Source organism: Polistes fuscatus, unplaced genomic scaffold (assembly GCF_010416935.1).
Source record: "Polistes fuscatus isolate 324 unplaced genomic scaffold, CU_Pfus_HIC Scaffold8, whole genome shotgun sequence".
Lineage (NCBI taxonomy): Eukaryota > Metazoa > Arthropoda > Insecta > Hymenoptera > Vespidae > Polistes > Polistes fuscatus.
In genome coordinates, this window is record NW_025113162.1 from 7676880 (window position 1) to 7688189 (window position 11310).

Consider the following 11310-nt stretch of genomic DNA (forward strand, 5'->3'; position numbering starts at 1 on the left):
AAAGGACCTTCCGAACGTTGAGCACGTGTATAAAAAGAATAATAAATCTAATTAAGAAAATTTAAGATTAAAACGTTATGATTTTCGTATTTTATCTATTTTATGTAATAATTTTAATGCTTCTGCGCAGTGATGACTTCGAGAGTAAAATTCAGCTGTAACATAGAGAGAGTGCATTAATGCATTAAAATAATTGTTAATTAATCGATGCAAGTGTCTATTGTTGCTTAAAAATTCGGAGTATATGTTCTGTGATCCCTCCTCCTCGAATTTCGTCGTTAGACTGAGTAATTATCCTCTGTTAAAATTCTTTTGGTGAAAGTTGTTTACAGGACCTTCCGAACGTTGAGCATGTGTATAAAAAGCCTATTTAATAAAATTTAAGATTAAAACGTTATGATTTTCGTATTTTTATCTATTCTAAATAATTATTTGAATGCTTCTGCGCAGTGATGACTCCGAAGATAAAATTCTGCTGTAACATAAAGAGAGTGCATTAGTGCATTATAATAATTGTTAATTAATCGATGCAAGTGTCTATTGTTGCTTAAAAACTCGGAGTATATGATCTATGTACCGTCTTCTTCGAAATTCGCCGTTGGACTGAGTCATTGTCCTCTAGAAAATTACTTTTATTGAAAGTTGTTTATATGACTTTTAAACGTTGCGCATGTGTATAAAGGGAATATCTCATCTAATAAATAAAATTTAAGATTAAAAAGCTCTGATTTTAGTATTTTTACATTTTTATGTAAATGTTTAAACTAATGTACTTTTTTTTACGTACCGAGAATTTTATTTGTAATAAAGAGAAATTAAGATGTAAACGCTCTGATTTTTGTATTTTTATTATTTTTATGCAATTATTTAACAGCTCCTGCGCATTGATTAATTCGGAGGTAAAATACTAAAATCAGACGGTTATAATCTTAAATTTTAGTAATTAGGTGCATTATTACCTTTATACACATGTGCAACGTTCGGAAAGTCATATAAACAACTTTCAATAAAAGTAATTTTCTAGAGGACAATGACAGTCTAACGTTGGATTTCGAAGAGAACGGTTCTCCGGACATATACTCCGTGATTTTAAACAACAATACACATTTACTTCGATTAATTAACAATTATTTCAATGCACTAATGCATTCTTCTTATATTCTACTTTATTACATTAGAAAAATGTTTTCCTTGGTCATCACTTATAATTCGATAATCGAATGTCATCGATTCCATCTATCTCGAAATATCTCGAAGTAGCGATCGAGAGTTAAAAGCACCTGCATAAGTGCAAAGTTCTTTTCTCGTTCCGTCACATACAGTTTTATATCATTTTAATAATGGCTCTTAATTTAACTGTGAAAGTTCATCCCGTAGTTTTGTTTCAAATAGTGGATGCATATGAACGCCGAAAAGCTGAATCTTTACGTGTAATTGGTACATTATTAGGTATGATTTATTTTTTGACATAGTTATACACCACGATGTTGCATCGTGGTAACATTTAAATAGGTTATGCGTGCACCAATATTGCATGTGAATTGTATGTGAATTGTATAAAAATGTTGTAGGTACTTCAGAAAAGGGAGTCGTTGAAGTTACTAATTGTTTCTGTGTGCCGCATAAAGAATCTGAAAGTCAAGTAGAAGCTGATCTTTCATATGGAGTAGACCTGTACGAGTTGAATCACAGGGTCAACGCTCAAGAAAATGTTGTTGGCTGGTGGGCAACGGGCAATGAGGTATTAATATTTTTTCATTCAAATATTAGCCACAATCGTTTTGACCTATCAACTGCTCATGTATAATATCAAAATTGTATAAAAAAGAAATGAATATTTAAAGAAATATCTGTTATTAAGAAAAATTAAAAAAATTATGCCGTTCTTGCAGGTTACTACTCATTCGTCTGTTATTCATGAATATTATGTACGAGAATGTAACAATCCAGTTCATTTAACAGTTGACACTACTTTAGCTAATACTACAAGAATGGCAATTAAAGCTTACGTATGCGTTCCATTAGGAGTACCTAAAGGGAAACAAGGTTCAATGTTTACACCGGTAAAAGTACAGGTGTGTATAATTAAAATAAAATATATTTTATTCTAAATAAATTGTAAAATATACTATTATTATATTTATGCTTTTATTTTATTTCTAGATTACATGCTATGAACCTGAAGTTGTAGGTTTGCAATTGTGTTCAAAAACACAATTACAATCTCATGTACCAATACCTGGTGTTAAGGCTGGCGGAGGAATAGAACCAATGATGGATCTTGCACAAATCGCAGAAGCTAGTTCTAAATTATCCTTGATGCTAGAACAAGTTCTTAATTATGTCGATGACGTTCTTGCAGGAAAGCAACCACCAGACAATCAGGTAAATATATTTTTTTGTTTATTATTAATATTATAACAACAAGATTGTTAATATAAATTATTTTAGGTTGGTCGAGCTCTTTTGGACATGGTACATTCGGTACCAAAAATGAGCTGTGATCAATTCGATGATATGTTCAACAGCAATGTAAAAGATCTCTTGATGGTAGTTGCATTGTCACAATTGATAAAAACACAATTGCAACTTAATGAAAAGCTTACATTGCTCACAACATTATAATTTTTGAAACATATAAACATCTTGTATTAAAAAAATAATAACAGTATACAATTAAAATGATGTTTTTAGATCTTTATATGTTTGTTTATTCAACGAATAAGATTTCCATACTATTTTTTCAAGATATATTAAGAAATGTTTTTATTTAAATCTATATGTTAAAGATAAATACATAAGAAATATAAGATATATCTTATATTACATATATTACATTTCACAAATTAATGAATCTTCTTTTTGATTATCTATTAAATTAGTCCAGTCTGGAACTCTGTTTAATTTTAAATAAGTTTCTTTTGTTAGGCATCTTGAAGGGAAATCTGCAATACCATAAATTGCTCCTCCTAACCAAGCTGTATAGTTCGGTTTACTTGGTGCTGAATGAAATTTAAATGTTTTTATTTTTAATTTTTCAGCATATAAATCACTTTTCAATAAAGATAACAATTCTTCTTTTAAACGACTCGCAAAACCTTTGGCCATTGCTGTACCCCCTATTAATAATATATTCTCTGCTAGGACACGTCTTATGTCTATCGGACACTACAAATATAAATATATAAATAAATAATTATAATAGAAAATAAAGTTATAATGTAGTATATTAGCTTACTTTAACAATAGCATCCAAAATCATAGTTGGTATACTAAGATTATCATTATCTCTTTCCCATAGTACTTCATAAGCTTTTTCTCTTATTTCTCCCAGGATGGTAACGGTTTTTATACTAGGATATTTAACTGCTGGCGGAGGAGCTGGAGGATCTTGAGATTCTAATTGTTTAGATCTTTCCAATGTAGTAACAAAACAAGTTCTCACTTTTATATCTTCAATTATTTTTTCAGTCAAATCATAATCAGGCAAACTCTTCTCTAAATATGTTTTTATATTTCTAAAGAAAAATATTCATATCTTTTTATCCAAACATTAATAGAAATATGATATTGATTATGATAGATGACTTACTTATGTACAACTTGAGCACCTAGTGGTAGAGCTTGCCACGCTTTTAAAATTGGTACACCTTCATAGATAGGAATTAATGTTGCCTCTTGATAACCGACATCTAATACTAAGACCGTATCAGTTCCTAATGTACTAATTGTTGCTAAGTGCGTTGGTAAAAAGAGCAAAGAGCCAATTTCAAAATGTCGAAACATTACTTTAGCAAGAGTATCTCTAAATTGAGAAGGAGTTAATGAAGATTCTACAATAAGTACTCTTGAATCTTTTGGGCTGACAACAACATGCCTATTAAATAAATAGAAAAACATTAAAATGATTATTTCAATTTGATGCATACTATGATGTTACCTGAAGAAAAGTAAATGGAGGAATTCAACAAGAAGTTGATACAAATCCTCCACATCCGAATAATCAAATATTTTTCTCACATCCTTGGATTCAGCACATTTGACTTCTGTTTTAATTATCCCTCTTGGCACCGTTTCTCCGGCATAACCAAATCTAATTTGTGTTTTTTATTTTTTATTTCATATTATTCAAGAAATATATTGCAGTAAATAAAAAAATTATTTATTTACCTACTTTGTATATGCGCTGCCAATATCAAATATTACCATTTGTTTATCAGAAATATATCTAACACCTTCATATTCTCGAGGCATGTTTGTATTAATAATCAATAAATAAGAATTTAATCAACAATATTTTAATAATTATCGGAATACATTTAAATAAATTGGATACAAATTCCTTGTAAGAACTTTGTGTAGAATTATTTTTCACTGTTCTTGGTGAAAAATATTGACAGATGACAAGTATGTCAGAATCAGTGTTGCACTTCCTCCGTTTGCATACGGTCAAAAGTTACTAGATTAATTCTTTAGTTATTTCGAAAAAGTCGAATTGCAGCCATTAACATAGTAAGTGTAATGATAATTTTATAAAATATAAGCAAATATCGATCGTTATTTTTATTCAATGAAATGAATTCATTAAAAGGAAAATTTATGATTTAATTAACACATGATAAATTTTTTGTTTATATTTGAATAATAATATATGAAATAATTTAATAAATATATATTAATATAGAGAGTAAAGAAAAATGAACAATTACAAAAATAATTACAAAACAAAATTATAATATTTTTAATAATAAGAAAATATAAGAAGAGAGTATTAGTGTAGTTTCTTATATACTATATTTTTTTATTTATTTAATTAAAATACAGAAAAATATATAAATTTATTAAACAATCATCTCAAGTTCTCTAGCATAATCTATAGCTAGTGTAGCTAAGTCTGCACTTGGTATTGGTTCTTCTGCTTTCTTTTCATGCGTTGTGTTAAAGTAAAAATATCCATCCTTAGCTAAATTCCAATTTTTCTTGGTAGCAAAGGCTTTCATATCTTTCTCTGTAGATAAATTAAGCATTCTAGAAGCATCATTAATAGAAATCTTGTCGAATGCGCTTTCCATACATGCTCCAATTTCATCACGAACAGTATTTAATAATATATCAATGAAGAAGTTATAACATGCAGCTGGTACATTGCCTTTGGCTAAAAATATTTTGTTATATGAACCTTCCATCAAATATTGTTCTAAACTTAATGGATGTCGAATATAAGGATTCGATTGTATTTGATCGGAAGGCAGGAGTTCTAATTCCGTGTGAAATTCTGCTACACGATTTTGAGACAATAGGAATAACAAATTTAGGCCCAAAAGTTGATATTTGTAAGCAGATTCAAGTAATCCTGATTTGTAATCAAAATAATAACATTTTAATTGGGCCATATATCTTTCAAAAGAAGGTATATCTTCTGCTGCTATACTCCACTGAGCACCAATTTCTAATATATCTCCTGTAAATAAAAATATACATTTTAATGATAATATAAAACATTAACAATCATAATAGTATCATACAAAAAAGTAACATACTCGCTATAAGCAATTCATTTTGGCTTGCTGTACTATTGGATGTAGGTAAGAACATTAAATGCGTGAGACCCACCTATATAAATTAAACAATGTATAAAATCTTTTTTTGTATGTATACAAAAAAAACAATTAAACAAATAAACGAATAAAACAAATGTAATCACTATTAATGTAACAATGAGGTTACATTTAAAAAAATATAAAACTTATTAAATAAATAACGATGATGAACTGTCACCTTTAATTGATTAAGTAATTTGCCACATTTTATTAAATTACAAGGTGTTTTTGTCCACTCTTGTTTTAAATTTTGGTATAAAGAAACAACCTCCTTGAGCGCAGCCATGTTTGTTACGAGGAATTAAATGTCATTGGCAAAATTTTCTGCTAAAGTCAGTTCTAAATATTACAATGCGTTCGGTAAACTATTCGAATGAGTTTCTTGTCTTTTGGAACACATATTTTATTTAAATTTATATTTGATTCAATTTTATATCGCAATTTCTATTTATATTTATTTTGACATTGATCGTATTTAATACTACAATTTTTAATGCTTATATAAAGAAAATAAATAAAATCCTGTAATTAATAAATAAGTTGAATATGATTGGTCCACTATAGTGGAATTAATACTAGCAGAATGTTGTATTTTTCAACCAATAACATGAACATATTATCCAACCAAAGACCAATCAGCAATCTTTAACTGTAAGAAGTGTTACAACAGAAACTTAAAAAACGGATAAAAGAAACCTGTCAGTTCATAGCTGTATGTGGTAGTTGAATATGCTCCTTTAATCGCTTTAAGTCATTGCAGTTTTTATGAATATAAAAATATAATTGTTATTTATTATTTATTTTATAGTTATATTGTATGCATATAAACATAGTGAGCTATAAAACTTCATATTGAAAAAATCATATTGTAAAGTGAAAAGAAAGAAAAAGAACTAGAAAGTAGAATCTCAATCAGAGGAGTAAATTCGAGCAGTGTGGTCTCTACCGGCCTTCAACTTCCTGTTCCCTTAACTGGATACAATGGCGTCAGGAGTAAGTGAGATTCATGCAATTTTCAGCTATAATCATCGACGTTAGAATGCATCAATAATTATTTATGATGTATTAAACGTGATTATTAACATATGATAATTTTGATATCTTAATGTTTTTTTCCAGACCCTCTACACGTACCCAGATAATTTCAGGGCATATAAGGCTCTGATTGCTGCTCAATACTCCGGCGCGCAGATTAAAGTTGCCGAAGACTTTGTATTTGGAGAAACTAACAAAACTGAAGCATTTTTAAAAAAGTTTCCTCTTGGTAAAGTAAGTTAGATCATATATCATATTATTTTTTCTTCTTAACTGTTGTCTCGTTAACTTCTGTTAACCAGCTGCTATCAGTTCTTAATAGATGTTTTAAATACTATATAATGATAATATAATTGCTATATTAATTAACATTTAGGTACCGGCATTTGAAACAAGTGATGGAAAATACCTTACGGAAAGTAATGCAATTGCTTATTATGGTAAGTAGAATTATTTTTGATCCTTATTACTGTCATCTTAATCTCATTTGATTACTATCACTTTAACAGTTGCCAATGAGCAATTAAGAGGAAAAACTGATATTGAAAGAGCTAGTATTTTCCAATGGTGTGGATTTGCTGACTCAGAAATTCTTCCTCCCAGTTGTGCTTGGATATTCCCATTACTTGGAATTATGCCATACAACAAACAGGTACTAAATGATTATATATGATTACTTGTAGCTGCATATATTTATATATACATATACTTTTATAATACAAATATTGAACTTTGTCCTCTTTCAAAGGCAACAATTGTTAATTCAGACAATTGTTTGTAACAACAGGAGGTAAATAAATAATTGCATATACTATCTGTTCACAAGTACATGTGTACATATATATTTGTACTTGTGTTCAATTGCATACATACACCTCTTTAAATTATAAATTATTTGTACGTTTTTAAAAATTGCAAATATTAGTATCTGTAAATAAAATCAAAAACATTATTATTTCAGACGATCGAAGCTGCTAAGGAAGATGTGAAGCGAGCTTTAACAACTTTAAATTCTCATTTACTTACGAGAACTTATGTTGTTGGAGAACGAATAACTTTAGCTGATATTTGTTTAGCAATGACTTTACTCCATTTATATCAATACGTTCTTGAACCAAATCTACGCAAACCATACCAAAATGTTAACCGATGGTTCCAGACAGTAATTTATCAACCTGAATCTATTGCTGTAATTGGTGCCTTTAAATTGGCTGAAAAAGCTATAGAATTTAATCCTAAGAAGTATGCTGAGATGCAAGGAAAGGTGTATAATCTGTCTTCAAAATATTTTATTATATAATCTTTAAAATTATGGGTGTATATATATATATATATTTTATTTTAAAGCCTTCGAAAAAAGAAAAGAAAGAAAAGGAATCAAAGAAAGAATCGAAGGAGTCAAAAGAGTCAAAAGAGCCAAAAGATGAAGATCTTGATCCAGTAGAAATAGCTTTAGCTGCGGAACCTAAAACAACAAATCCTTTCGATACTCTACCAAAGGGTTCTTTTGATCTTGATGATTTCAAGCGATTTTATTCCAATGAAGATGAGTCGAAGTCAATACCATATTTTTGGCAGAAATTTGATCCAGAACATTATAGCATCTGGTTGAGTGAATATAAATACAACAATGAATTAACTAAAGTGAGTATATATACAAAATTAAATTCCAATGAAAGTATTTCATTTAAATTATATATGAATTTGTATAAGCGTGTTTATATACACATAATTGTTTCTGTTTAGGTTTTTATGTCGTGCAATCTTATTACTGGAATGTATCAAAGACTAGATAAAATGCGTAAAGCTTCTTTTGCCAGTACCTGCTTATTTGGTACAGACAATGATAGTACTATTAGTGGTATATGGGTTTGGCGTGGACAAGAACTTGCTTTTACAGTATGTTTATGCAGTACTTACTAATCAACTGTTTAAAAAAAATTTATGAATATATTTTTAATAAATATATGGATTTTTTTGCAGTTATGTCCAGATTGGCAAGTGGATTATGAGTCGTATAATTGGACAAAATTAGATCCAACCGATGAAAAGACAAAGGAATTGGTACATCAGTACTTCAGTTGGATTGGTTCTGATAAAGAAGGACGTGAATTTAATCAAGGAAAAGTCTTCAAGTAAAACTTAAAATTTGCTTACAGATACATAACGCTCCATTCAGAGGCAATAAATGTAAAAACTGACAGAATTTATTAAACTTTGTCCTTGTAAAGCCTTTAGTCCTATGTCCAGTATATATTTTTTAGCATATGTACTGACTAATGTTCTTTGTCTGAGATCTCTATAATGTTATTTAAAAAACATATATTTATATGTTATTTCATGTGTACCGTGATCAGATTTTTATCAAAAGCTTTATTAAACTATAACTTTGATGATTTTTTAAGTTAAAACATAAAAGTATGCTGGGTACTGATTTTATTATAATTGCTTTATGAAAATAAATTCTCCTGTGAATGGAACATAACAGAAGCGTTTCTACCTATTACTTTATATATTTTCATATATATAAGTAAATTACAGATAAATGATCATAATATTTTATTAGCATAAGTTTCCATGTTTTTATCAATTTATTATTAAAATTAATATTAATAAGCTTAATAATTAGTTTGATTTTAATAATGTTTGATAAGATTTTTAGCTTGAGCTATTAAGTTGTTTTATTGGGTATTAGAAAAAAGTTATAAGATGATAAAAGTTTTTATTTTTACAAGTATACATGAAAATATTGTAACAGTTCCTACATAATCATATTTACATTATAAATATCCTAATTCTTATATTTATAATATAAAATCAAATTAACATATATAAATTTAAAAACCTTTATCTAGTAACCATTGTTTTACACACGTTACAAAATCTCCTCTAAATCTAATTTCACCGACCATTTCATTTACTCTACAACCGATTGTCCTTTTCTTTGTTGCTATAATATGTTCCTTTAATTCTTTTTCTAATTTCCAAATATTTCCTTCTATCTTACGTACAAAGGTTACTCTTCTCATTCCTCTAAATGATCTTTGTAGATAAACAGGTACCATATGATTTTTTGTACGCTGTACAAAGTAAGGGTAGTCGTTGGGTTTCGCTGTTAAATAAAATTAAAATTAAAATAATTATCTATGACAACAGATTTATATATCAATTGTAAAGTATGTACTAATCAAAAGTATGCTAACCAGTTGCTGGCTTCCATCCCGAAGGTAAAGTTGTATCAGTAGTTTTCGGTTTTGGTATGACCTTATATCTCATTAAACGGTTTACATAGCTCCATTCTACTGGATCAGTAGATATCTCATAGTCGGTGTAATGAGAAGGATCTTTGTATGTAGGAGAAGATTTGTAACTACTCCATCTCTTATAAATCTAAAAAAAAAAATAAAAAGATGACATCTTTGTTAATACTTTTGTCATGATATATATAATTTTATCAAAATGATACATTTTTAATTATATAAAGAGTTTAATTTTATAGCATAAACCTATCAATAAAATAACCATATTCTTTTTGTTATCAATCATTATATATATTCTATGAAAAGTCGATTATTCGTCTACATAAATTTAATAAAAGTATTGTAAAGTATTATATCAAATGTTTAACACAATTAGTTTTTAGTATTATATTTAAAATTAAAAAAAATGATATCTCGAAGAAAAGAAAAATTGCCATGAGATAATAGTAACAAGAGATTTCACAAAGTTGCAATTTTCGATATTTCATACTTATTATGTTATATTTTCCAAGTTATTGAGTAAAAATAAGACAATTTTGAACATTTATAAAGGATTTATTTATTAGAGAGAAATATAATGTAAGGTAAAAAAGGCGATAAGAATAATATCATAGGAGAGTGTTGGTAAATTATTGCAAGAGAGTGGATACACGCGCACACCGTAAGAATACGTGAGGCCCTTCGCTATCGTTGTTCTGAGAAAATCACTAACTACAGTTAGACGGTGCGATAAGGTAGTTGGGCTTAATTAATAGTCAAGACGTTATGGAATAAGTATATAAAAAGATAATTGTTAAAATTAGTACCTCGGTGATAGTCGGGGAGGGATGTTTCATCGATTGTAAGGCCGCGGAACTTTGTAAAATCTTTGGAAAGCACGAGCGTGTGAAAATACGAAGGGCAGCCATTTTGAGCTCGGTAAATAAGGGTCGGTAGCCGCCATTGGTGCGCACGGGCGCGTCTTCCTTTTCGTTCCTCTCTGCGTTTCACCGTGCTTTCTTTATCGCCCTCGCTTTCTTACTCCCATATTATTTTCGACTTTCTCGAGAAAGTTTTTGTCAGTATCAGGTAGGATACGTTCGTGGGGAGAAAATCGGAACGTTGAGGCATTCTTTGTAAGGTAGAATTTCAATAATATTCAGCGGCTTTAGTTAACGTGAATGTAGCATAGGATTAGAAGTGCCGCGTTGTTGGCTACTTTATCGTGGATTATTTCATATAATCGGTTTAACATTTTACACAATTTTTTGTTAGTAAAGTGAAGTGATATATTATAGAATGCAAATAACGAATATATAACGGCAATTTATAAGTTTATGTAGTTAAATACTTTGAAATAATGTCATGAGATTAGCTTGAATGGACTATGGACGTGGGAGAGGTTGCGCATTCGACCAGCAGGTGGCGTTAGTTGT

General features: G+C 29.0%; 5 protein-coding genes across 5 annotated transcripts; 2 read left to right on the forward strand and 3 right to left on the reverse strand.

Moving 5' to 3' along the window:
* Nucleotides 1–1264: 1264 nt before the first annotated feature.
* LOC122525135 (eukaryotic translation initiation factor 3 subunit F) lies at nt 1265–2676 on the forward strand. The gene is made up of 5 exons (XM_043647772.1): nt 1265–1449; nt 1572–1741; nt 1893–2075; nt 2164–2385; nt 2452–2676. Exons 1-5 carry the CDS (start codon nt 1341–1343, stop codon nt 2623–2625), a joined length of 858 nt encoding a protein of 285 aa, XP_043503707.1. The 5' UTR covers nt 1265–1340; the 3' UTR covers nt 2626–2676.
* An 11-nt stretch (nt 2677–2687) lies between these two features.
* On the reverse strand, nt 2688–4452 carry LOC122525134 (actin-related protein 10). Its single transcript, XM_043647771.1, has 5 exons — nt 4175–4452; nt 3941–4093; nt 3593–3877; nt 3239–3518; nt 2688–3168 (listed from the first exon to the last, which is right to left on the reverse strand). Exons 1-5 carry the CDS (start codon nt 4252–4254, stop codon nt 2833–2835), a joined length of 1134 nt encoding a protein of 377 aa, XP_043503706.1. The 5' UTR covers nt 4255–4452; the 3' UTR covers nt 2688–2832.
* Nucleotides 4453–4775: 323 nt separating this feature from the next.
* LOC122525136 (26S proteasome non-ATPase regulatory subunit 8) lies at nt 4776–6056 on the reverse strand. The gene is made up of 3 exons (XM_043647773.1): nt 5779–6056; nt 5541–5613; nt 4776–5461 (listed from the first exon to the last, which is right to left on the reverse strand). The coding sequence occupies exons 1-3, from the start codon at nt 5884–5886 to the stop codon at nt 4842–4844; spliced, it is 801 nt and encodes a 266-aa protein (XP_043503708.1). The 5' UTR covers nt 5887–6056; the 3' UTR covers nt 4776–4841.
* A 262-nt stretch (nt 6057–6318) lies between these two features.
* LOC122525133 (elongation factor 1-gamma) lies at nt 6319–9125 on the forward strand. The gene is made up of 8 exons (XM_043647770.1): nt 6319–6593; nt 6720–6869; nt 7012–7075; nt 7145–7287; nt 7597–7899; nt 7983–8279; nt 8382–8534; nt 8619–9125. The coding sequence occupies exons 1-8, from the start codon at nt 6582–6584 to the stop codon at nt 8772–8774; spliced, it is 1278 nt and encodes a 425-aa protein (XP_043503705.1). The 5' UTR covers nt 6319–6581; the 3' UTR covers nt 8775–9125.
* Nucleotides 9126–9467: 342 nt separating this feature from the next.
* LOC122525137 (probable 39S ribosomal protein L49, mitochondrial) lies at nt 9468–10997 on the reverse strand. The gene is made up of 3 exons (XM_043647774.1): nt 10702–10997; nt 9839–10025; nt 9468–9747 (listed from the first exon to the last, which is right to left on the reverse strand). The coding sequence occupies exons 1-3, from the start codon at nt 10801–10803 to the stop codon at nt 9473–9475; spliced, it is 564 nt and encodes a 187-aa protein (XP_043503709.1). The 5' UTR covers nt 10804–10997; the 3' UTR covers nt 9468–9472.
* Between the last annotated feature and the right edge of the window lie 313 nt (nt 10998–11310).

Excerpts from the sequence above, each read along its gene's own strand:
- LOC122525135 (XM_043647772.1), top strand. The coding sequence starts at position 1,341 with ATGGCTCTTAATTTAACTGTGAAAGTTCATCCCGTAGTTTTGTTTCAA. Across the intron at positions 1,450-1,571 it reads TGTAATTGGTACATTATTAG|GTACTTCAGAAAAGGGAGTC; the intron begins GTATGATTTATT and ends AAAATGTTGTAG. Across the intron at positions 1,742-1,892 it reads GGTGGGCAACGGGCAATGAG|GTTACTACTCATTCGTCTGT; the intron begins GTATTAATATTT and ends CCGTTCTTGCAG.
- LOC122525134 (XM_043647771.1), bottom strand. The coding sequence starts at position 4,254 with ATGCCTCGAGAATATGAAGGTGTTAGATATATTTCTGATAAACAAATG. Across the intron at positions 3,878-3,940 it reads CTCCATTTACTTTTCTTCAG|GCATGTTGTTGTCAGCCCAA; the intron begins GTAACATCATAG and ends TTTATTTAATAG. Across the intron at positions 3,519-3,592 it reads GGTGCTCAAGTTGTACATAA|AAATATAAAAACATATTTAG; the intron begins GTAAGTCATCTA and ends ATTTTTCTTTAG.
- LOC122525136 (XM_043647773.1), bottom strand. The coding sequence starts at position 5,886 with ATGGCTGCGCTCAAGGAGGTTGTTTCTTTATACCAAAATTTAAAACAA. Across the intron at positions 5,614-5,778 it reads AATTACTTAATCAATTAAAG|GTGGGTCTCACGCATTTAAT; the intron begins GTGACAGTTCAT and ends TAATTTATATAG. Across the intron at positions 5,462-5,540 it reads AAATGAATTGCTTATAGCGA|GAGATATATTAGAAATTGGT; the intron begins GTATGTTACTTT and ends TTTTATTTACAG.
- LOC122525133 (XM_043647770.1), top strand. Across the intron at positions 6,870-7,011 it reads AAAAGTTTCCTCTTGGTAAA|GTACCGGCATTTGAAACAAG; the intron begins GTAAGTTAGATC and ends ATTAACATTTAG. Across the intron at positions 7,076-7,144 it reads TAATGCAATTGCTTATTATG|TTGCCAATGAGCAATTAAGA; the intron begins GTAAGTAGAATT and ends TCACTTTAACAG.
- LOC122525137 (XM_043647774.1), bottom strand. The coding sequence starts at position 10,803 with ATGGCTGCCCTTCGTATTTTCACACGCTCGTGCTTTCCAAAGATTTTA. Across the intron at positions 10,026-10,701 it reads CCTCCCCGACTATCACCGAG|ATTTATAAGAGATGGAGTAG; the intron begins GTACTAATTTTA and ends TTTTTTTTTTAG. Across the intron at positions 9,748-9,838 it reads GGGATGGAAGCCAGCAACTG|CGAAACCCAACGACTACCCT; the intron begins GTTAGCATACTT and ends TTTATTTAACAG.